Raw genomic sequence first — 25,547 nt, 5'->3', positions numbered from 1 at the left:
TGGGTTGCTGGACTTGAATTCCAACAACAGCTGAAGACCCATCATGAGTTACAAACACGTACCGTCTCGGCTACTGTTGTTTCACTTATCTAGTTGACACTACAATAGTATGAGCACATCTAGCACCTACATATGATGGAAGAAAAAATGTTCCTATCTCCTTTTTATTAGTAAAAGGAAACACCATTATCAAATGTTTCGGTCTCTTCTCTGAAACCCACATTTTCTTCAATCTGACAAAGTTGAACAACAAACAAGTTTGCTAAATGACAAAATAAAATCTGTTTGTCCTTGCTTCTGAAAGGGAAATATGGGGCACGAAACAGACAGCCAAAATAAAGCTGCTTCGGGGTCCTTTGGAAGTATGCTATTGAAATGGACACACACAGCGCAAGAAGCCCAGAAGCTGCACCAAAGCTGTTCTCCAGTCCTTAGGGCTGGAATATGGCTTTGTTGTGGTTTCTAGCCTCTTAGAACGCATGCAGCGTTTAAACAGCATACCTCCAAAGTGACCTGAAACAGCTTTCTTTTGGCCTGTCTGTTCAGGCCCATTATTTGGCATATAGGTTGCTGCTCTTTTCTCCAGCACATTTTATGTCAAAGAAATAAAGATGGTGTGATCACCTTTTTGTGCCGTCCACTTTCCAGGTTTTAATTGACAGTATTACCTCCATTATTTTATTTTTACCTGAAGGTTATAGCACTGGATAATCTTAAATTCATTTGACATACAAAAATAGTAGAAGTGCAAAATAGTCTTAGGGGGAGAGACAAATCAGAATCCTCTCACCAGGACATGCTGGGACAGCAGGGTTGTAACTAGCTCATTTCCCTCATGACTGGTATCTGCACAGCATTGTAGATGAGCCATGCAGAAAACACAATGGCACTGTAAACTTTCAGTCTCTGAAGACCATAAACAGGCTAATCTGGCTTTATTGTGTGATGTTGCTTGCTACTTCTCTTTGTCTCATCTTCATTATCTAATGATAATGCTCAGTCTCCTTAATTTCATTCCTCTTTACATTTATTCAAGCCTGTATGTATATGTTCATAATAAAACAAGATCTGTCACATTTTCCAGTACTATTTGTATCCCGTTCTTTTCCCAGAACTGGGACTCAGAGTGGCTCACAATATTAAAAGAACAGTATTAGGCAGTATAAGGCTTTCCTGCATGCCTCTGTTGTATTCCCATAGAATAGAAAAAACATCCTTCAAAATTGGCTGCCAGGAATAGCTGGGGCATGGCTTGTGGACACCCATTCTCCCCCCGTTCTGTTCCATGCTGTTCCGTTCTTGTTCCTGCAAGTGCCATGCTATAAGCTTACATATCTAGGGTTACCATAGGTTGACAGGCAACTTGAAGACACATACACATTCATCCAGAAAACAGTTGTATCTCACAGGTTTTGTTGTTATATTACATGTGTTAATTCCATTCTCTGCTTGGTAATCAAGACTGCCAAGTGTTTTTGATAATTTTTAGAATTTTCACTAGAAAATCCTAAGCAACTACAGATCCCACAATTTAATAGAATGGCATTCTGCCAGTGTCACAGTGTTGTAGTTGTTTTATAGTTGTATTTTGTGGATACAGCTTTAGAGTTCTTTCAGTTAGATGTAGATGAGAGCACTTGTAGCCTGTGATCCAAGCAGAGTGGTGAGATGTGTCCATTCAGATAGGAAGCAAAATAAATACATAAATAAACCAGTACTCCTGAAACACTGTAAAAGGTGAATTTGGTTTATGTACTTACAGGAAGAAAATTTGTCAGTTTAGGTAAATTGCCCTTCTTCTCTCCGTTCTCTGTCCACATATTATGACAGAACTGGAAATTGTTTTCGTTTGTTTGTTTGTTTGTTTTTTGTTTTCTCTTTCTGGTTGTGAACATAACGACAATACAAATTCAGAGAGTAAGATACTTTTTTTTAATGTATATAAAAATTGCAATAAACATAATAATAATAATAATAATAATAATAATAATAATAATAATAATAATAATAAGAAACACTGTAAAAGTGTTACCTTCTGTTTTAGTTTGGGAGTACCAATAAGATTCAGGTCAAGCATTGAAGTGACAGAAAAGGAAAACCCTTGTATAGGATTCACAAGGAAAGACCTAGCTAGGGCAGGGGATACAACATGACCTTTTAAAAACGCATTCATGCTATGAGGATTAAGCAGTCATGAAAGATAGATGTTATTTTCCCCCCAGAGAGCTGCAAAGGAACTTGTGGGAGTGCCTTAGCTGGTGAGAGTTAAGTCTCTCGTTGGCCTAAAATGCATGGGCCAAATCAGATGGCTTCCGACCACTTTGGGAGTATGAAACATGCCCCCAAAGCATTCAGAAGCCGCTCCAAGGCCACTCCAAGCTGGAAAAAGCTGGCTCCTGCCTGCGGCCCGTTTGAGACTGCGGCAGTGGCCTGCTTTGGAAGCATGCCATGTGGTCACTGAGGTCTAGCCTGTCTTCCAGACTGTCTGCTTCAACTCATTGTTATTAGACTGGAATGTTTGTTCATTTTTATTTTTAAGAGGAGGCATGGAGAAAGAAAAATGTTTATTTCTTGTTGCTTTATCAATAGCATAGCAAGAGCAAAAGCAAAAGCAAGTACATTTCCATACTGCTTATCATCAGTGTACAAGCACTCCCTAAGCGATTCACAATGTGTAAGCCAATTGCCCCCAACAATCTTGGTACTCATTTTACCAACCTACTCATTTTACCAATCTATGAAAGGATGGAAGATTGAGTGGACCGTGGAGCCCTTCTGTAGGATCAAAGGCCCGGTACGGACTGCTGGAAAGTGGTGATCTGGGTCTGATTTTAGGGCTTGGGAGTGCAAGCGACTGTATGCTCCCGAGCCCTAACGCATGCTGGCAGTGCCATCATGGCTCAGCCCCATCTACATGGGGGCCGCCATGATGATGCAAGCATGGCACAGTGTCTAAAAATCACTGTGCTGCGTGTGCATCATTGCTGCACACGAGTGAGCAATTGGAGTCCTCATCTAGTCACAAAGAGCCAGAAAAAAAGTGCCATTTCTTCCCAGCACGTTTAGTCCATATGGATTTTGAATTTTCCATATGCTTCAAAAAAGATGAATTCCTTCAGCTCAGAGATTATTCCAAAATTGAGTCCACAGAGAGAAATATTGCTGCACATTCTGCCCATGACCTTTACATATCTTCAGCAAACAATGACAGAACCGTGTTTATCAGAGAGATTGTAAGTAATTTCCATTCTTTTACAGCTTGCCGACCAGGTTTTTACAAAGCATCTGCTGGAAATGTCAAGTGTGCCAAATGCCCGCCTCATAGTTCGACAAATGTGGAAGGTTCTACAAACTGCAAGTGTGAAAAGAATTACTTCCGTTCTGATAGAGATCCTCCCTCTATGGCTTGTACAAGTGAGTGACCTCATGTTGACCATAAACTATGCTTGTGTTTCAGTCTCTTTTGTATGTGTGGAATCCATTGAGAGTCTCAAACCAAAGGACTTGCATATAATAATGGCTACATAAACAGATGGCTTTATATCATTATAGCAAGGGTAGGCAAAGTGAGGCCCATAGGCCCATGAGGCCTGCCAAATCCCAAAGTGCAGGCTCCCCATGTCTCTGGAGTCCCCACGGCAAAGTGCAGAAACTTCAACAGTTTAAACCTCTAATAATACTTGCTGTACCTTAGCACAGACAAGTTTCAACTTACTGCAGCAATCAAATGTTATACAAATGCTCTTCCTTCCTTTCATCACCCTAGCTCACTCCCGCACCAGCTTAAAATCCCATCCCTTGCTTGAAAATACTCCCATCTCCTCCTTCCATCTCCTTAACTCACTCCAGTGGCAATTTAAAATCTCATGTCTCACAAATGTTCTCCTCCTACTTTCATTCACCTCACTTCAGTCCTGGCTTAAGGCCTCCTTGCAGATACACCCACCCCTTCCTTCTACCTACTTCACTCACTCCAGTTCCCAGTTGAAGTCTCATTCTTTGCTTTCAAACATACCCACACCGTCCTTCCATCCTTCCTCTCTCCAATCCTGACTTAAAATTAATTATTCTATAAATGGCTGGTTTTTTAAAATAATTTTAAAATTGTTTTTTATGATTTTAAATTGTGCAGCCCCTGAATAGTTCTAGATTCCTTAATGCATCCTCTGACTCCACTGCAGTTGACCACTCCTGCATTATAGTGTAATCTTCCTGAAGCCAGTTTTCTGTTTGTTAGCTTATGTTACTTTGCATGTGCCATTGACATTAATCATATTATACACCACCCACCACCTCTTACATCTTACTCTTACATCTACAGCTACTAAATGTTAGTAATAAAGTTTTTGTCCCAGGAATTTATGGGTTTTATCACACCACTTTTAAACTATGATTCCCATGGGAGAGAAGTTGCATCAGCAACACCAATCACATGACACCACTTCCCTCCCATAGCTGCCCCATCCCCCAGGCATCTCTTTTCATTCACAGAGGAAACCCATGAATGATCTGCAATTCCCCAGGGGGGATACCCATTCCCAGGGCAGTTGCATTATTGGCAGCTACATGATGCCACTGTCCCCTCCTTCCCCCTTCCCCTCTCACCTCACTATTTTTTTTTTAAATGCTCTTTTTTCTCACAATTGCAGAGCTCTGCAGCCTCAAGATTTCTTTAAAATAACTTTAAAACATTAAATCGGGGCTGCAGAGCTCCAAAACTGCAAGACAAAAGTTAAAAATAAACAACAACAACAACAACAACAACAACAACAATGGTATATGGGGAGGGAAGGAAGGGGAAGGGCAGAGTTAAGGGAGAGGATGGGAAGGGAGCACCCTGGGGCAGAAGTCCCCAGTCTTGCAAAAGAAATCCATGTGGTAAAAGCTGATATAAAAGCGGTATGTTGTCATTTCTATTTTCCCTCCATGATTGCAGCAAGAAAGAGGCTGGTGTGATAAAGCCTTCTTTTGGAAAACAGATAAACTGAATTAGCTTCCTAAACTGTGGGTCAAATTCCCATTCAGGAATACCTGGACAGCACAGTTTTCTCTCAACGAATAAGTCAACTTTGGTTCTTCATCTCGAAAACTATTCTTCAGGATCTGCTTTTTCTTTGTATCTGCATTTCATCTGCTTTGTATTTTATCTATAATAAAGCACATGGCATAGTTTTTACATACTGTACTTTGTCCCTTCTTCTCCCCTGCTGTTTTTTGACAAATACAGTGAGTAATAGATACTGAAATTTCTAAAACCAATACTAGTCTTTTTAGGGATGTAATTTTCTTCTAAATTTGTTCTTGAATGAAGCAATGAGTGATTTTAGCAATTTTCTACCCACTGCAAGAAGATCCTCAAAAACTCTTTGAAAGACTATTTGCATTTCAAGACTTACTGTGCACAAAGAAATAGATAAATCATGTGGTATTTTTGCATACAGACAACAGCATTTTCTGTACAGAAAATACATAGAAAATGCTGTTTTCTGTGCAGAAAATGGTATAGTTGGGGACTAATTCTGCACAAAATTCACATGCAGTTTTCTATGCATAAAATGATGCTTATTTCACAGAAATTCCTATATTATCTGGGAAATAATGTACAACTTTTATGCAGAATAAGCCTTTAACTATGGAGATTCCCATTAGTCCCAGATTCTCCTCTTCGGGGCTTCCTGACACTTTTTAATGTTTTGAATATTCTTTCCATTTCTATTCTTTTTGAAATCAAATGACTCATGAGAGCTTTTACGCTCAATAGCAAACTATTTTAGATGTTTCTGTAAAAACCGTAATAGCCTGAAGATGATTACTTTGCACTGGCAGCCTGTGTGTACTTTAATATGCCTATCTGTCTTTGAGTAATAAAAGTAAATGGCTCCCACCTTTATCAAATGCTTATTTGGATGGCTTATTTGCCTTACTGGAATTAGAATAAAGAATAATTGTCTTCTTTACATTTACTCTGCAGGACCACCTTCTGCTCCTAGAAATGTTATTTCTAATATCAATGAAACATCAGTCATCCTAGACTGGAGCTGGCCTTTGGACACTGGGGGCAGGAAAGATGTCACTTTCAACATTATATGCAAGAAATGTGGAGGAACCACCAAGCTGTGTGAACCCTGTGGTGCTAATGTAAGGTTCCTTCCACGTCAGATTGGACTCACCAATACCACTGTGACTGTAGTGGACCTGCTAGCTCATACAAATTACACATTTGAGATAGACGCTGTTAATGGAGTCTCTGATTTGAGCATCTTCCCAAGACAATTTGCTGCAGTCAGCATTACAACCAATCAAGCTGGTGAGTAATGTATCTCTATGGTCCTTTTATTATCTGAAATGGTGGTGAATTCCAGACACTTGTCCCCCACTGTCATCATCCCTTCCTGTCATTTATGTTGCAAACATTTTTTTCACCTACTTAACAACATGTGGGTAAGGGCAGCCATCAAGAAGTAAAGTGAATATGTTTTTATTTCCCTCTTCATAGCTTGATGTGCTCCATGTTGTCTGTGGTGCATCAAGGTGATAAAAAAAGAGGATGGAGAAAGCCCCCTGGCCCACTTTTATGTCCATTTTTTCCTATAACCCTTCTCCATAGTATCTAGGTTTCTATTTATTGTTTGATCAAAACTAGTTCTAGGGATCAACAAAATTGGGGCAGGGGATTCTTTGGTATTTCATGTTCTGGAGTTGTTTATGCTCTGGTACCATCTGCCATGTTGGTCTGCCTCTAAAGATTGAGCAGAAACTTCAACTAGGAGAACATAAATCTGCTCAGATACTGGTAGGTGTTAGGCAGTTGGATCATGTACTTGTCCCCCACTGTCATCATTCCTTCCTGTTTATACTATTACCCATGGTGTAGTAACTTGCTGCTAGGCCAGATTCCAAATGCTGGTGGTAGTATTATTGATTATTATTGTTTTTATTTATATACCGCTATTCCAAAGATAATAGCGGTGAACAGCAAGTAAGCTAATTAGCAAGTAAGCTAATTTGCCCCCAACAGTCTGGGTACTCATTTTAGTGACCTCAGAAGGATGCAAGCCTGAGTCGAGCTTGGGCCCTTTTGCTGGTCTTGAACTCGCACCCTTGTGGTTTTGAGTAAATGGCTGCAGTACAGGCATTTAACCACTGCGCCACCAGGGCTCCGTTTACATTACAACTCTAATTGGTTTGGGTTGATAGGTCATCTTTCAGACACCATTCTGTCCATCCTATGAGGTGAGCATTAGAGGTCCTTCCTATTTACCTACCTTTAAGAGACCAAACACTTATGTTTATCTTGGCATATAACTGAGCCAGGAATTTGTTTAGGCTCTTACATATATCACAGTCCAGTTTTTATTGCTAATTTTAATCTGATAATTGTTTTTTTTGTTTTGTTTTGTTTTTTTGCTGTGGTTCTTTCTATTTTTAGGCACATTACAAATCTTTCAAAAAAAAAAAAAGTCCCAGACCAAATGATGCAAATGTTTCTCTTTCATAACTACAAGGAAATATCTCTACATCCACTTAAGAGAAAAACTACTAATCTTCTTTAGTGCAAGTGAGCAGAATTATATCTTCTGTTGTTTGGTAGTTTTATTGCCAAGGGGTTTGGCAGAATCACTGTTAGAATTAACTCCCACTCCACAATCAACAGTGTCAAGTAACACTTTAGTGTGTTGCCACAGAAAGAATGTGTTTTATTAATAAAACCAGATTTTAATGAAAAGGTCATTTTAGTAATCTCCAATATAAATTATGCTGGTCATGTAAGTGATTAATTTTGATTTAATAGAAATGAAGAAAATGAAGTGCTTTGATGTTAGTCATATAAAAGAGTAGCATTGGCATTACAAAGGTTTAATAATGTTATGGATTATATTTTCTGCCTTCTATGTTTCCTCCTCTTGACACAAGTCCCACTCATAAGCAGCCTTATGAGATGGATATTGCTTTAAAGTGATGAATTTTCTATTTATAGTGTTCTAATGCCCTTCATGCCTGTGGGATTTGCCAAGAGTGCTACATTTTCATTGCCTGGGCAATGAATAAGTGAAAAGAATCATTTTCATTTTGCAAAATTTAATATGCATTTAATAATACTCAAGTAGTTGCAGCATTTTTTTGTTCAAGGCAGAGGCCAAGATCTAGTGATGTACTTCCTCTGGGTCCATCTGTTTCTGCTAGAATCAGCAATTGTCTCTCTTTCCTACAACACCCTTAAAACTTGCTCCAAAGGAAATCCTCTGAACCATGACTTTGGTCCCACAGCGAGCTTCATTGTGAATGGGATACAGTGAGAGGGCCCAGTTCTTCTGACACTGGAAACAGAATGCGGCATGTGGGCCATGTGTAGATAACTAGACTTGAATTTACTTTGGATCTTTTTTTAAAATTCAGCAATGTTTTTTGGCAAAACATATGAATTTGTTACAGCTATTTCTCATGTACATCACATACAGTCATCCATTTTCTTCACAATGGAATTTAAATGCTTTCTTTGTTATTTTGGGAACTGATTTAATGTTTGTAGCATTTGTGGATTTGTTTAAATTTCTAACCAAACCCATCATCAAGATTTGTGATGGAATAAGATCAATAACCCTAGTGTCTCTGGTTAGCTTCTCTGTGTCTATCTGTTTAAATGAATAGCTTACGAAATGACCATATTTTTAAAGTGGTACTAGATGAGAAAGAAGAGATTGGAACAAAAGGAGAATACAGATGCTGCAGTAGTGTTTATGGGATGTTATAGGGAATTTTGAGCTTTCAGCATTGCCTTGGCCTTTTGCTAAAATGAGAAGTCACACATGCAGGTGGGGCATTTGTGGTGTATCCCCAACATTTATTTTAGTATATATCAACTTTTGAATAATTATATATAGAAGTGCAGATACCACAATAAAAGAAGAGAACAATAAAAGACCCTTGGGACAATGGCACCAAACTTTTCAGGTACACTGTTTAGGGTTAATTCAGACGTCCTTCTCAACTCATAGATCTGGGCCTGTGCAGACTTTTAACCACAAGATAAACAAATGGAAAGGGTTGTGAAGGGGTTGCTTATATTCTTAGGGTTATCACTTTCCAAAGGCATTGAAGTAATATATGACATAACCCTGTTATTGTCCACCATATTTTTTTGCATTCTAAACATTTCCCAGGCATCACTGAACAAAAAGAAGTAGAAGCAGCAGCAATGTTACTAAACGCATGATCCTTAATCAATTGCTTTATTCCCAGTTCTATACAAAGTCTGGGATTATCTTCCTTAAATAACGTGAATATTACAACAGTTCTTGTTTGTTTTGTCACCACAGAAAATATTATCTTATGCCTTCAGAAGCACATATAGCCTGGTGTCTACCAGTGGACATTTCATATTGTCAAGGAAGAGGCTTACAAAGGCAGTTATCAGCCATGACGAAGGAAGCAAGATTTCATCTTAGCTCACAATAAAATGTTCTCACACAGATGTTATCTAATAACACCAATCAACCCTGCTTAGGACGGGTCACTGACTGCCGCAAGAGAATTATATGAAATTCACATTCCCCTAAGGCAAGGTGCTAATTATGAATGTGTCATGGATAGAGATGGACAGCTGTGCCACTCTGAAAAGCTGATATGCAGATTCATTTGATCTCCTCAGCCAGTATTTACTTAGTAGCTGATTTTCAGATCAGATTTTGGGCTGGTTGTTACTTTAAAGATCCTTAACATGTTGGATCAGATGTATTGGTTTCTAGATCCTTTGGTAAATTGTTGCCATAAATTGAACGTAGTATAGCAGTACCCCCTATCCTCAGTTGTACAAGATTAGTATGAGAAACAAAAGTCTGTAGGAAAGCAAAGAGGAATAAAAAGAAAAGATATTGTTTGCTTCATCTTCCAGGAGTATATTCTGTATCAAGTGGAAATTTCCAATATAAATGTAAATTTCCAAAAATCCAATTCAAATTTTCAATAAAGAGCCAAAAGACAGACCAAGAAAGAAAAAGTGTAAAAAATATTTATGCAAATTATGTTCTGCATTTCTGAAACAAACAAAGAAATATAAACAAAAATAAAATTAGAGAATTTTCATATTCTAACCTTATTTAGTTCAAATGTGAGCCATCAAACATGGTTTTTAATGGTACACAGTTTCAGATACAGCCAAGAAAATATATTGCCTGGAGGGTACAGGTCTAATTAGAACATCTACGCATCACAATATGTCATTTCTACAATGTGTTAATAACCTTCAGATGAAATATTATGTATTTAAAACATGCCGGGGTAGCTGTGTTGGCCATTTAACAAATACAAAAATCAGTGATACATTTATTGGCTAACCGAAATGCACAATATACTTGTTACAAGCTTTCGAAGCTCCATGGGCTTCTTCATCAGGCAAGATGTTACAAACCAAACAGGAGAAGAAGAAGAAAAACAATTGGAGATGTTAGTCAGACACCTGCATGTTGTTTCAGTCTTTGTAAAGATGTTATGATGGGGAAGATATTTTTTGCAGGCAGCCTCCTCCTGCTTCTGGCAAGGTGACAATAGGGAGATTTGCAAAGTCCAGGAAATTTAAAGTCCATTTGCATCTCAACAGGGACCCCTCTTTTGCAACCCAATCTGTCTCCATTCCAGTGAGGCCATAGACCTCTTTGCAGGCAGAGAACAATGGATTCCTCAAGAAATCTCCATGTTTTTGCACCAGGAACATTTTGGTGATGTAAAACATGCAAATTCAGTCCAAATTTAAGAAGAATTTTTTTTTAACTCTGGTTGAAGTCCCAGTCCACAGGCTACTCTTCATGGTTCCCCTTTTGCAGCTACAATGTGGTATCTCACAATACAGAAAACATTCAGGGGCAGCTGTGTTGGCTATTTAACAAATACAAACAAAAATCCATGAATGATACTTTTATTGGTCAAGTAAAATATACAATATACTTGTTGCAAGCTTTATTTATTTATTTATGGGATTTATAACCTACCTTTCTCTCAAAGAGGTATTTAAGACAACATAAAAATTTCTAAGAATATTTCTAAATAATAATTAAATCACCCAGAAACCCAAAGGATTTGTGGGAAATGCACTGACACTCAAGCTGGGGGGGGGGGGGCAAAATAAAAGGGAACATGCTAGAATATATAAAGTTATACTTGGTGGGGGGGAGTTTTTTCTTCCTGTGTCACTAGAACCTGTGATCACCCAAGGAAGCTGAATGGTGGGAGAGTCACAGAGCTGTCCATCGTTTTCAGTATTACTTTCCTGACCCTTCCAAGACTAAAACAGTAGAGAAGTGGCTTGTCTTAACCCAGTGGTTGCTAAGCCTTGGTTCTCCAGAAATTTGGGTCATCAGCTCCCAGAATCCCTGACAATTTCCAGTGCTGGCTGGGACCTCTGGGAATTGGAGTTCAAATCATCTGTACAACCATAGGTTGAGAAGCATGCCTTGATTTGTTCTGACTTACTGGTCAGAATCCTATTTGTAACATGAGTGTGTATATCTTTCTTCAGACAGTGGACAATTCTCTTGCCCTTGCAGTCATCACCAAAACCTCTTCCCAGAAGTTGTCAAACATGGAAAGGGTTGCTGGCTACTTCGTACTAGGGAGGAGGGGAAGGCAATTCAAAACATGATGATGTGGGTGCACTGGACTCCTGGGAGAAGGAAATGGATGGCACACTCCATCATGAAGTGTTGTCTGATGACACTCACACTGGTCTGAAATGAATTGCTTCACCTCTTCCTCCTTTTATCCATTGGTAAGCAGCAACATCCCTTTCCAGGTCTTGAAAACCACTCAAATTGGTGAAGAAGGAAGAACATGGAATTGCTCAGAGTGAGCAACACTCCAATGTAAGAACCTGGTCATTGTGACCAGACTGAATTTAACTTGCTTTTTTAGTGTATATGTGTATGTGTGTTGGGGGGGGGGGGAGTTGATCATAATTTACTGTGACCAAATTAACTCAGACTAATTATTTCATTTTATATGATTTATTTTACCCTGATAAAGTCTGATATAGCATACTTTATCCCTTGTGGGCTCTTGCCAACAAGAAGAGCACTCCCTATTTTGTCATCATGTTAGAGCCAGAGTTCATTCAGTGTTGGCAGACTCAGGACAGAGAAGGAAGAGTACTGCTTCACACAGTTAACAGTCTCTATGTAAAATGAATTCCCAACTAGGCCACCTTGGAGTGGTGAGGGGAGGGTTGCTTTTAATAGCTCCTTCTCATTATGGTCATACATCATCCACAGTACTGGTGACAATATACCTCTGAATACATTTGCTTGAAGGCATGTATTTATGTTCCACAGATAGATTTTCCTCAGTCATCCAGTTGAGCTTTGTGGAAATAGAATTCTCAACTAGACTGGCTTTTGGTCTGTTCTAGATGACCTTTGATTATGTCATGTCTTCTGTATTAACATATTTAATAATACAAACAACTGCAAATAATTTTTCAGGAAGATAAAGGCCCGGTACGCACTGGCAGGATGTCATGTCCTGGCGGTGATAGTAGGGCTTGTGATTGCACACCAACCTCACAGTCCTGAGCCCTACTATGTGTGGGTGGCACCATTACAGCACCACCCCTTCCACACAGGGGCTTGTGCATGATGTGTGGTCATTGCAGCGCCCACACATCATGCAAAGGAAGAGACATTGTAAGGATGTCACAAAGGAAGAGTTGGGTTGTCACAGCAATGCTGCAGGCCAAAATTGGGCGCTTACAGAAAGGGGTGGTCTGTACTGCACTAAAATACAGCTTTCAGAATCTTTCTTTTAAAGGTCCATGGAAACCAGCACACCCAGCTGAATTGTTTGATTTCATTGCTGCTTTTTCCTTGTTAAGTATTAGGATACACAACAAAACAAAACCAAACAGCTTCATTATATATACCACTTCATCCTTGAACTAACAGTTGTTAAGCGGTTTACAACTGTAAGTTAATTGCCCCCAACAATCCGGGTACTCATTTTAGCGACCTCAGAAGGATGCAAGCCCTGAGTCAAGCATGAGCCCTTTCGCTGTATTAAACTCGCGACCCTTATGGTTTTGATGTGGTGGCTGCAGTACAGGCATTTACTTGGCACCACCAGGGCTTCTTACATGCATACATACTTCCAGAGGGTCTAGAAAACCATGTCCTATGAGGAAGACTTTAGGGAGCTGGGGATGTTTACCTGGAGAAGAGAAGTTAAGAGGTGATATGATAGCCTTGTTTAAATATTTGAAGGGATGTCATATTGGAGAGGGAGCAGCTCTTGGTTTTCTGCTGCTCCAGAGACAGGAACCCAGAATAATGGATGCAAGTCTCAAGCAAAGAGATTCCACCTCATAATTGGAGGACTTCCTGGACAGAGGGTGTGGGAGTCTCCTTTCTTAAAGGTCTTTAAGCAGAGGCTGGATGGCCATCTGTTGGGTATGTTTTTGATTGACAGTCCTGCATGGCAGGGAGTTGAATGGATGGCCCTTATGATTCTATGACTCTAGTACTTAGTTGTATATACTCATCTCATAAGTACCAAACATTTCCTCCAAAAATCTTGACCCAAAAAACTGAGTTGACTTATACACCAATTAATATTGTAAAAGAGAGTAAGCAATTAGGAGTAAAAGACACTCACCAGAGAAAAGTTACTCAGGCTCCTCTCAAGCCCTCCTTGCAGTCTCAGCTTATCCACAGGTCATAGGAAAATCTCTGATTTGGCTCCAAAATCTCCCCTTGACTTTACATGAGGTGGATTTATAGTGATATATAAAGTAAATACTTGTGGCTTACACAGTACTTAGTACATTAAATTTGCTTTTATGAGACAAAATTCTTCTCACATCCACACTTTTACAAACCACACATTGTAAGAAGCTTCTGAAATCACTCTTCTACAACAAGATGAAAAGGATGATGGTAAAGTTGACAAATGTGGGATCGAAGGCTTTTCATTGCTGGCATCCATAGTTTTTTTGTGGTTTTTCTGGGCTTGTGGCCATGTTCTAGCCAGAGTTCTTCCTGAGGTTTTGCCAGCATCTGTGGCTGCACTTCAGAGAATATCTTTCTCTGAAGATGCCAGGCACAGATGCTGTCAAAACCTCAGGAAGAAACTCTGCTAGAACATGGCCACATAGCCTGAAAACCCACAAAAAACTATGGACAAATGTGGATTCTCTGCCCTCCCCCCAAGAATGTAGGACCCATCTCGTGCCTGCCGGTGTGGTTTGAACTGGTACCAACTGGAACAGATGCAGTCTTCTCAGCTACTCAGGATCAAAGTAACTTCCACACAGATTTTCACTCAAATGAGGGTTTATTGACTTTGTTGCTATTTACACTTTTACAGCAGGCTACTATACATCTATACTCTTTCAGAGTCCATGCTAGAAGCTTGAATGTGACATCAGTCTTTTTTCTCTCAAAAGATCAACCTTCCCACCAAGTGGACACACCTCTTTCCCATGAAGTTACCATGCTACACAAGAGCATAACAATAATACATTTTGTTTATATTATGTCTCAGCAGAAGTCCTTGAAGACTTGTTCTTCCAGGCCTAGACTTTCTGGCCTTCAACAGGAACCATTTTAAACCTTAGTTAACCATTGACACATCTGAACATTTTCAATACAATTTAGAAATATATTTTAACAGTATCAAACCAAATGACTATTTCCTCTAACAACCTGTTCAAATAGTGGCTAATCAGTTGTCCACAGGAAGTTTGCCAGTAGGACATGAGTGGAGCTGTACCTTCCATCTTGAAATTCCCAGCAACAGATACAGACACATATTACTTCCAGTAATGACTAGTACCTGGTTAGTAGCCACGGATGGCCTCAACTTTTATTAATTTTGTCCAACCTCCCTTTATAATAATAATAATAGTTTATTTTCCCATTTCTCCCAGGCAGATCGAGGTGGGATTACAGTCCACTAAAATACATACATCAATACTTAAAATGCCTATAAAAACACATCAATAAAATTAATAGCAATTAATCTTAAAAACTAACTTTTCAACAAGTGGCAATGCAGCAAAGTTATACAATGGTCAGAGGGTATTTCTTACATAAAGTCAGGTGGATAAGCTCGCCAGAAGAGATCCCTCTTAACTGCTCTCTTAAACGCCTCCAAGGAGGTAATGAGATGGATCTCTTCCGGAAGACCATTCCACAATTTTGGAGCAGTTTCTGTAAAAGCTCTCTGGGAGGTCTGCATAAGCCTAGTTGATTGGTATTCTAACACATTCTTTCCAGTTATTCCGAGAGTGTGGGGCGGATTGTTTAGGGAGAAGCGTTCCCACAAGTAACTTTAAAATCATACATGTTGCCAGATCCTGTGGCGGTAGATTCCACAGTCTAACTATATACAAGAAGAAATACTTCCTTTTAACTGCCATCATTTAGTTTCAGTGGCAGATCACATGTTTTATTTTTGTGAAAGACTTTATTACCAGCATTGTCCATCAGTGTTGCAGACATGTTTAGTGGCAACTTTATTATACCAGACATGAAATAAATCTCTCCCACCCCAAATAATATAGACACTCAAGAAGGAAATAATAAATAATAATAATTGTTATTTCTATCTTCCCGCCTCTCCCCATGGATCGAAGCGGGATCACAACAAGGTTAAAATCACAATGTTAAAATTACAACAACATTAAAACCACAATAAAATGAAAACATACAACCTAAAAAACATCAAATCTAAAAACAATAGCATCCATCAATCAAGGGGTCAGCTGGACTCGTTCCATACTAATGATCTTCATAGGAGGTCAGGAGGATAAGCACGGCGAAAAAGTTCTGTCTTTACTGCCTTTACTGCAATCAAGAAACATATATAATTGTTGTGTCCTTTCATTTTCATTTCAGTGAAATTGCCTTTTCAACTGACATAACATTGAATGCATACATTAAAAAAAACCCTTACTATATTATAGGCACTATACTGTAGTTTAAAACATTATGAAAGTATAGGCTATTTCCCCCCCTCCATCTGGGAAAGCCACAACACATCATATGTGGTTTGTAAAGTGGATGTATTGTGCAGTCTGTTGCTCTTCAAGTGCACTTGACATTCCCTTGATTTTATCACACATGTTAAACATATGAGCAACAAGTCTATTTCATTTATTTCATATCTCTGTAAAAAGAAAAGGACAGAAAAATAGAAAAGACAACAGCACATGAGAAAGTGAATAAGCCAGAGTTTGCTTTTAATTTTGAATATAACTGTACCAGTGGAATTATCACTGCAGCTGTTAGAAGTACTTTTTATGTACAATCCAAGTAAAAGAGAGCAAATGTGTTTTTACTGTTTATCCTTGCTTTTTTCACCTAGCACTTTTTAACCAGGTTTCATGTACACTTCATTGTCTGAAACCAAGGCCTACAGCCCTCCCTCCCAACCTTTAGGGCAGTATTGAATCACATAGTGCATTCTACCAACTTTAAAATGTAACACCAAATGGTTTTAAAGCATGTTTACTTCCCAAGACATGGGGAACATTGTTCACATTTGATGACTCCTAAACCATTGATGACTTACATGTGCAAAACAGTCCTCAAATTTACAACAGGTCTTGCATCTCATCGCCTCACTTCATGAGATGTTCAGCTGTGCATCATCCAGTGTTAAGTGATGAGATGCAAAGGGATAAAAATGTGGACTCCCTCTCCTCCCTTCCTTCATTTATTTAATAACAAATAGATAAAAATTAACTGAACAAAAAGGAGTGTCTGAAATTTTCTCTTTAGCATACCAAGCACAAAACCTTCCTAAAACTTGATGTGTCATCAGAATTTCAATTTTGAATATATAGATTTAAAAAAAAGAAATCTAAACATGCTTGAAAAGATACACTTTTTTAGAACAATGTCTGTTAAAATTTGACCTAAATGAGATGGAGTATTACAAATTATGGATACTGAAGGTAGTTTTCTTTCTATTAACTCTACAAGGCCTTTTGATACTGTTCTTTGTGATCATATCTGTATCTTGATTTTCCTTGTGCAAGCTCTATATTATTGCCTACATTTTTGTAGCAGATTTGAAGTGGATCAAGACATCAATTGTAAATCCCATAGTCTTCTTGGATTTTTCATCTGGAGGAACATCTATAGATTGAGCCTGTAGCAAAATGGACAGAGAAGGAGGATTCAGCTGAATTTGCTCCCTTGATGAGAAAACTAAAGAAGTAAAACTTCATTTCTGACTGTAATCAAAACTTCTGCTGTCTCATGTTCCCTTCTCCTACACTGTGAATACAGTCAAAGACAGCTGTAAAAGCCTCCCAGAGATGCTCTCTATCCCTCCATCCTGCCACTGCCACCATCACCGTTTTCATAACTTTGGTGTTGCTGTTCATTCACTCCTGGAAAGAGTCTTAATTTTCTTAAAAACAACTTAACATTGAAGCCAGTAGAAGCTAGATTGATTTTTGTGAAATGAGTAGAATTAGAGAATGGTGTAGAATGAGGAATGGAAAAAAATATTTGGTTACTTTGGGTCACTTATAAAAAAATAATTTAGCCATAAATCCAATATCCAAAATTTATCTAAATTTTTGCAAGTGGTAGATCTAGGCTTGGTGGGCAGGAATAGTGGTGGAGGTGGTGCTTGAACAGCTGTAGCAATAAATATTCATTTTGGATTATACTTGTACATTCTACTTTGTTGGCTTTATGAAAGAGGTGAATTAAAAATGCCTTTGATATGGATTCTGGAGAAATTAGTCAAAAAATAAACAAACAAACAAAGAAGCATCACTTCATGATAGGAGGATGTTTACAGAAATTACTGGTCCAGATGTTCAACCTGTGCCATTTCATTTGTTAGATAAACAAATAGGGAAAGGGATGGACAGTTGCCAAATCTATATGAGTTCAATTGCAGAATGCCTTTGCATCTTCTTGTTAAAAGGTAGAGCTTGTTTTTTGAGAGAAGGCTTTGTTTCTGAAAGCTGTTTGACTGAGATAAATACAATGTAATCATCGCTTTGTCTGCAAAAGAATGGCAGCAAGGCAAGTTTCATCCAAAACCCTACACTTTCCAAAATGTTCTATGTGAATTGTTACATAAAGGTGAGAATGTAGTCTGTTCTTCATGATTTGCCTTTCAGCAAAAATGCACCTCAGAGGGAGCCTATCAGTGTTAGTTAAAGTGGTGATTATTTCTGGTTTTGGTATCAGTTATTTGTGAATTGTACCACAAGCCAACTCTTCCCAAAATATTTCACACAGGGTCACCATAAGCTTGCCAAAAAGGAGTATTTTGTTGTTGTTGTTGTTGTTGTTGTTGCTCATTTCCCACCTGAACTAAACAGCTGGCATATAAAGGTGGAATCATAACATTTTCATTACAGATTTCCCTCAGCTTCTTAACTTTAAGACCTTAAGACAACTGTAATTGAAATGCATATTTGCTTCATAATCTGGAGCATTGTTATGCCAAAGGTTACATACAACAGTTCTTGAAAATGTGACGGCTCAGTGCTAAAAGTTCTTATACTTTAAAAATCTACTAAATTCTTCAATTGTTTTTATCTTTTACAAATTTATATATTGTCATCCATATGAGATCTCCTATCCATTTGTACATTTAGAAACTAACTACACATAATTAGCGTCTAAAATTCCCTGGCAGATAATACAGTTGTATTTAGGTCTGAAGTGTGAGGTGGACAGTGAGGATAAGTGTAGAAGTTCTTCCCAGTCACTATTCTGGATGCTCTGTCCACTTGAAAAGTACAGAGGAGAGGTACAGTGGAAGTGCTCCCTGAGATCCAGAACTTTGGGAAAACCAGGATGTACATCTCAGGGAATATCTTCAGATATACTCCCTCATGTGTAGAGGGTGACTGGAATTTGAACAGTGAGCAAAGAACTAGCTTGCTTGTTCCAACTTCTCATTCCATCTGCATAGCACTAATGTTATTTTATCTACTCATTTAATACCAGAGGTGAAAATCTCTCAGTCTCTACTTTGCAAAGTTACCCAATTCCACCTGCATTTTTTCCTTTCTTGTTTCATACAAGGAAAGATTCTAAAGCAGACTATTAAACAGCCTGTGAACATTTAGAAGGGAATGCCATAATCACAAAAAGTCAACATGAGTTTCTGGGAAACAAGTAACACCAGACTAATCTGATCTCTTTTTTGCTAATTTTTTTTATAAAATTACCAGCTTGGTAGATGAAGGGAAGGCTGTGGATATTGCATACCTTGATTTCAGTTAGGCCTTTGTCACCTAGAATACTATGTCCAGTTCTGGGCACCACAATTCAAAAAGAATGTTGACAAATTGGAACATGTCCAGAGCAGGGCGACTAAAATAGTGAAGGGTATGGAAACCATGCCTTATGAGGAAAGACTTAGGGAGCTGGGTATGTTTAGCCTGGAGAAGATATGGTTAAGGGGTGGTATGATAGTTCTGTTTAAGTATTTGAAGGGGTGTCACATTGAGGAGGTAGCAAACTTGTTTTCTGCTGCTCCAGAGACTAGAACACAGAACAATGGATGCAAGCTCCAGGAACAGAGATTCCACCTCAACATTAGGAGGAACTTTCTGACAGTAAGAGCTGTTTGACAGTGGAACACACTCCCTTGGAGTGTAGTAGTCTCCTTCCTTGAAGGTTTTTAAAAAGAGGCTGGATGGCCATGTGTTGGGGATGCTTTGATTGTGATTTCTTGCATGGCAGGGGGTTGGACTGGATGGCCCTTGTGGTCTCTTCCAACTCTACAATACTATTATTCTATTATTCATATTGGGTTGTAATGCTTTATGTTTTATTTCTGCACCCAGATATAGTGAAGCCTCTCCTTATGCGGGGGATCCATTCCAGACCCCCCCCCCCATGTAAGGCAAATTCAGAGTAAGCACAAGCCCCAGTCAATAGAATGGGGCTTGTGGTTGGTGTGTTGTGGTGCGCTTGCGCCATAAGCACATGCCCCATTCATTTGATTGCAGCGCAGCTTCCACGTAAAGTGGAAGCCGCGTATGGTGTGCCCACATATGGAATGGGTGCACTGTATTTTATATGTTTTAAAAACTAATGTGTACATTTATTTGCACAATTTACCTAATTTATGTAATATTTTCCCCATTCACTAATGCATGCTTCTTTTTTCCAGTAGCTCATATTTTAGCTGTTGGTATTTTTTTTTAAATGTATATTATTTTATATGCAATTTAGTTTTCAGAAATGCCCTGTTAGACCTCACAAATGTATAGATGCTAAAGGCAATGTTGTCATTTCCTCACATGTCTTGGGAGGTGTAAAAATTCTACTTATGTCAACATTGTCAAGTCCAATAGAATTTCTTTGTATCCCTAATTTAAACCAATACAGTAAAAACTGTATGTAAAACATGAGGAGAAAAACACACAAAATGTAGCAGTTAAATTATAGCACCATTTTAAAGGACTTTCTGAAAAAATGAAAGCTTTTCATCAGGTTTCTTAAGGATGATAGGTAAATATTCACCACTAAAAGGGAATATCCAATGCCTCAGGGTGGCTACTGGTAAAATCATTCTCCCAGTTCCTTTTCATATATTATTTATGTGACCCAGGGGTCTCAAAGCAGGGCAGAAATGGTTCAAGGTTGTAAGTAATCAAATTGCCCTCCTCCCCCACCAAAAAAACCTTCCACAAATTATTGCAAATCCTTCCAATGTATTGATCTGCCTTATTTATATGGACCTTTTAGGTGTGGCTCTACATTCGGAAATCGGTTTGCCACAATTTAATACCTCTTACAATCGTAGAATCATAAAGTTGGATGATACCACCAGGGCCATCCAGTCATGCCCCCTGCCATGCAGGAAATCTTGCATTCAGGGAAGTTACTAGGGCAAGAAGTTGTTCAAATGTATAATATGGATAATAGCAGTTAAAATGCTTTAGGCCAAACTACATAATTGTGATCGCCTTAGAACCACTTTCAATTGTTTATCAATTGAAATGCCATCTTTAGCCTTGATGCAATTAATACATTGTTCTTAAGTACAATCAATAGTGTCCCACACCAGTGTGTCACCCGGTGCTGGGGGGGGGGGGCTTCAGGGGAAGCACTTCAGGCAGAGTCAAAAGAGGCCCTTCCCTCCCTGCTACACGCCTGCTCCGTGCAGCTTTACGCCAAAGTAAAGACATTTAGGGCAGGGAGGGAGAGGGCCTGGCACCCCCCCCATCCCTTCTCTACATGCCATGTGGAACAGGGACAGGGGGGGTTCCGGGCCCTCTCCCTCCCTGTTCCAGGTTGACCAGCAACAGCCAAAGAGAGGACTCCTCAGGCTAGAGTTTGCTTGTTCTGCAGCTGGAACCAATGGGCTTCTCTCTCCTTTTTGTGTAGTGCCAGCACCCAGTAGCATTACCAAGGAGGTGGGAGGCACTCAATGTGTGTCACCCCCCTCCCTTTGGTGGTGTCACCTGGTGCAGCTCGCACCTGCCTAGTGATGCTACTGAATACAATACAACCTCCATATCTATGGAGGATACACTTGCTATAGAAACATGAAATTACTGAACTCTATGTTCATTATTGAATGACTTCCAGTGGAAGTTGACCATAGATTTGTACTGGAGGATCTAGAAAATACTTAGAGACACCTCTCTAGGTAGTTCTAGGTTCTCTAGAGTATCTCTATAGGCAGCTTCTGCTGGAAGTGTAGCAAAGAATGACACAGAAGGACATAGAAAGTGCCCAGAGAGAATATATTTTGGTGTATGTGGGTAGTTGATAGCAATTTTCATCATCTTTCACTACTGGCTGTACTGAATAGTACAAATGAGAGTTATAGATTTTCTTGGCTGGTTAGGTGATTTTGAGACCAGCATCTAAGGCTAGTTTCTATATACCATATTGCATCAATCTTCAATATACTATTCCCCACAATAGACAAATAACATTAAAATAATTACGATGGCTAAATGGAAATGTCATGGAGCCCAGTGGCAATTGGTGAGGCTGAGGTTAGTTTCAAGGACTATCAGTAAATCTATCCATTGCAGCTGATGTCTTCCATTCCAGCAGACCAGTAATTTTTTTTCCTGGTTTTCATATGAACTTTATGTGAGCTATCAAACATACTGAACCCAGTCTCCCAGAACGAGTTCTGCATGTTGATTAGCCCCCTTAAAGTTTAGACTAAAAGGTAAAGCTAACAGCATACAGTCTATTGACAGGGAAGCATCCAGCTGTCTCTTGTTGAAAAGCCAGTTGTTTTCTATAGAAAACTATCTCAATAGTCAGGTACTGTCAAGGACGAGAACATGGGCTACATGTGAATACAAAATGAGGCAGAAATGTTCAGAAAACATAAGTAAGCACTTCGTTTGTGGTAGCTGGTATTTAAAATGAAATTATTACTTAATGAGGTATACAGCAATATTTTATTTAAAACCAAACTCCAGAGCTTCATATTCAAAGAAAAGGTTTGAAATCCAGTTTCAGTTTTGAGTTTTTAAGCTTTAGAGGATTGTTCAGTCTGATAAGTAAAGGTCAATGACTTTCCTATATGAATGTTCCCTCTGATCAAGACTCCCTCCTTCTCCACCCACATTGCTGTGCAGCCTGCCATATATGCCAGCCAAGTCATGCTGCTGTAGCTCCAGGAATTTCTAGGATGTACTCTAGGCCCTTGGGATGAGGAACAGATCTGGTAAATTCTTAATCAAGTAGCTAACATTACTTGTTACTCATAGAAAATAAACATAAGCAAGCTGAAAATTCTTTATAAACTATTTTATTTATTTTAAGCAGTCACTGCCACCAGTAATGTTAACCTCCTGTCAGCATGATATTGGTTGATTTTAAGGTATTATTAATGCTGTTGGAAAACAATTACTTGAAAAAATATATTAACTGCACATAAATATGTATGACAGCTATCATTACATGGGTTATGAATATGTTGTGCTTGAGAAATGCAAAACCAAACCAAAAAAGGGCAAAGAATGTGAATTAGAAGTATGTAAATATTACTTAGTATGATATAAAAGCTGCAGGCTGGAGAACTATGTGGATTCATGCCCTATTCATTTTGCCAGGAACACGCTGAGCCTCATTTTCTGTGCTGGGTAGGATGATGATTATCTGAGAGTAGTTGAACTGTCAATAGTTTTGTTTTCATAGACAAATCACTACCTAGTTGTGTTCAGACTTGGTAGTTTAATTTAGACTTATCTTGGTGTTTAGACTTATGTCTACAAGGATGGAGGTCTCATTAAGATGGGCCATCCCAGGAGGTTTATGGATCTGAATGGCTTTTTGCTGCCTTGACAGGAGATTCTACTGAGGTTTTGGTTGATCTCTAGAGAGGAGAAATACGGCTGCCCGATTCACCCAGGCAGGCTGTGTTGCCTCTGGGAGGGTCCCATGCCATCGCCTGCTCTCCCATGGGCCCTGCTATGCCCCAGCATGATTTTACTGGGGCGTGCGGGTCCACAATTGGATGACCAGAGGGAAAGAGGGGGGACTTCCGCTTCCCAGCAGTACGCTCTAGAAGGCTAGAAGTCCCTCTCTCTGGTCCTCCAGGGCAGCCTATTGGCTGGCTGGCCTGGAGGCGGGGCTTCCTCCCTCCCGGCTCCTCCTCCATATGGCCTATATAAGGCCATGTGGTATCTCTTCATGGCACCATTTTAACTTAGCTCTCCCACCCTCCCTCCCTAGGATTTGTGTTTTTTTTTTCCTGTCACAACTTCTGTGGCGGCAGCATAGGTCATGGATCTGTTGGGCATGGTTTCCAGGGCTGCATAGCACTGGATAAGGAGTCCTTTGGGACACAGGAGTGCTGAGAGCACATCGTGGCAGTGCCTCCTGGTGACTAGCACTTTGATTGAGAACATGTGATCGACTGGTTGCATGCCTGCAAGATGGCATTTCCATAGCCCCGATGTCATCCTGAAGCCTGGCTGTGACCAGGCATTTTGGTTCATCAAACAACCGGGGGGTTGTACGATGTACCAGATCCAGACCTCATGCTTTGGCCCAACCGTACCTTAATTGCTGGTTGTTTAATAAAGTTGTGGCCTTTCCTCCAGTTGCAGATCTTGGTTTATATTTTGGTAGCGCCCTCCTAAGCAAATAGCCAGAGTAGATACAATCTCTCCTGCATGTTCCCTTTCACAAAGTAGAACCAAACCAGCCCCCTGGTTTTCCTGGGATCTGGCAGTGATGAAACAAGTGAGAAGGTAACTAGAACAACATTGGCAGAAAATCCAGAACAAGTCCAGTTGAACAGGCTAAAGCTTATCTAAGGGTCTACTCTGATGTAATAAGTGCAGGGGGGGGAAATCTCTGCCTCATCACCCTGCAAGGAGCCAGCAGAGCTGTTCTGAGTGGCCAGGAGTTTTTTTACATATTGGTCCACAAGGGGATAATCCAGCTGACTCAACAATACGTTGTGAGCAACCTGTCTGGCACTTTGCAAATAAAATTGTTGGGATCCATTCCAACATGGATGCTACAATATATACAGATCCAGGATGTAACTTTAGCCCCTGCTTTTCTACTAGCAAAAGACACATTTTAATTAGTACAGACCAAGGATATGGATAAGATTTTTATGGAGCTGAGAGTCATCTCAGATCAGATACTTGCCTTTCCTGGCTTATTAAGAAAGCCAGAGGGGGACTGGCTGAATGCCTGCCATGCTATTTAACAATGTAACAATGGCGCATTACAGACTCGCAAAAAGTACGTACTAGGTACGTACTAGGGTTAGGAAAGTGCATCCTTTCTGGACGCCCTAACCCTAGTATGTACCTAGTACGTACAAAATGGTGGCGCCCATTCTACATGGGTGCCACCATTGGGATGTCACGACCACGCCGCCTCCAAATGGAGTGGCACGGAAATGACATCCTGGTGCCGCACGAGGGTGCCCGGGTGCCCTTTCAGTGGCACCGGAAGGAGCTCTGAAATGGAGATCCTTCCAGGTTTGAATCACTGGGTGCAGCTTTTACATGGCTGCGCCAGCGACATAAATGAGAAAGGGGCCAAGCAGCCCCTTTTTCTTCATCCTTGCTGCTGTCGGGTGTCCTTGGGGCATAAAGCCCCAAGGACACCCCTTTCAGGCTGCAGGGAAGCGGCCTGGAAAGCGGCAGATCAGGGCTTCAGAGGCTGCCGCTGTGGCAACTGAGGCCCCGATCCGGCAGGGAAAGGGGTGGGAACAGACCACCCCAAAAGGACGGTATGTGAGTCCATGTTGGTTCTGTTGGATCATTCATCAATTTTTGATACCTTCAACCATATCTTTCTGGACTGCCTGACCGGGATGTAACTCTGAGGTATTATTTTACAGTAGCTTTGTTGCTTCATGGAGGGTGAACCCAGAAGTTGGTGCTGAGGGACTCCTGTTCAGATCCTTAGCCACCGATCTATATGGTCCCACAGGGTTCAGTTGTGTCTGCCATGTGATTTAACATAAACATGAAGCCACTAGAAGAGGTTGTCTAGTTTTGGGGTCCAGTGCCAGCAGTGTGAAGATGATACCTCCTCCTTTTCATCCCAATCCAAGGAAGTTGTCTTGATTCTAAA

The 25,547-nt window shown here is 39.9% G+C and overlaps 1 protein-coding gene across 1 annotated transcript in view; it reads left to right on the top strand.

The window, feature by feature from the left end:
- LOC121917233 (ephrin type-A receptor 3-like) overlaps positions 1 to 25,547 on the top strand; it is a 294,283-nt gene that overhangs the window by 194,810 nt on the left and 73,926 nt on the right. The window contains exons 4-5 of the mRNA XM_042442991.1: positions 3,259 to 3,414; positions 5,972 to 6,307. Coding sequence (XP_042298925.1) covers positions 3,259 to 3,414; positions 5,972 to 6,307 — 492 coding nt within the window. The remainder of the gene's footprint in view (positions 1 to 3,258; positions 3,415 to 5,971; positions 6,308 to 25,547) is intronic.

This window comes from Sceloporus undulatus, unplaced genomic scaffold (assembly GCF_019175285.1).
Source record: "Sceloporus undulatus isolate JIND9_A2432 ecotype Alabama unplaced genomic scaffold, SceUnd_v1.1 scaffold_13, whole genome shotgun sequence".
NCBI classification, from domain to species: Eukaryota; Metazoa; Chordata; class Lepidosauria; order Squamata; family Phrynosomatidae; genus Sceloporus; species Sceloporus undulatus.
The sequence above is the reverse complement of the archived record's forward strand: the minus strand, read 5'-3'. Positions and strand labels throughout refer to the sequence as shown.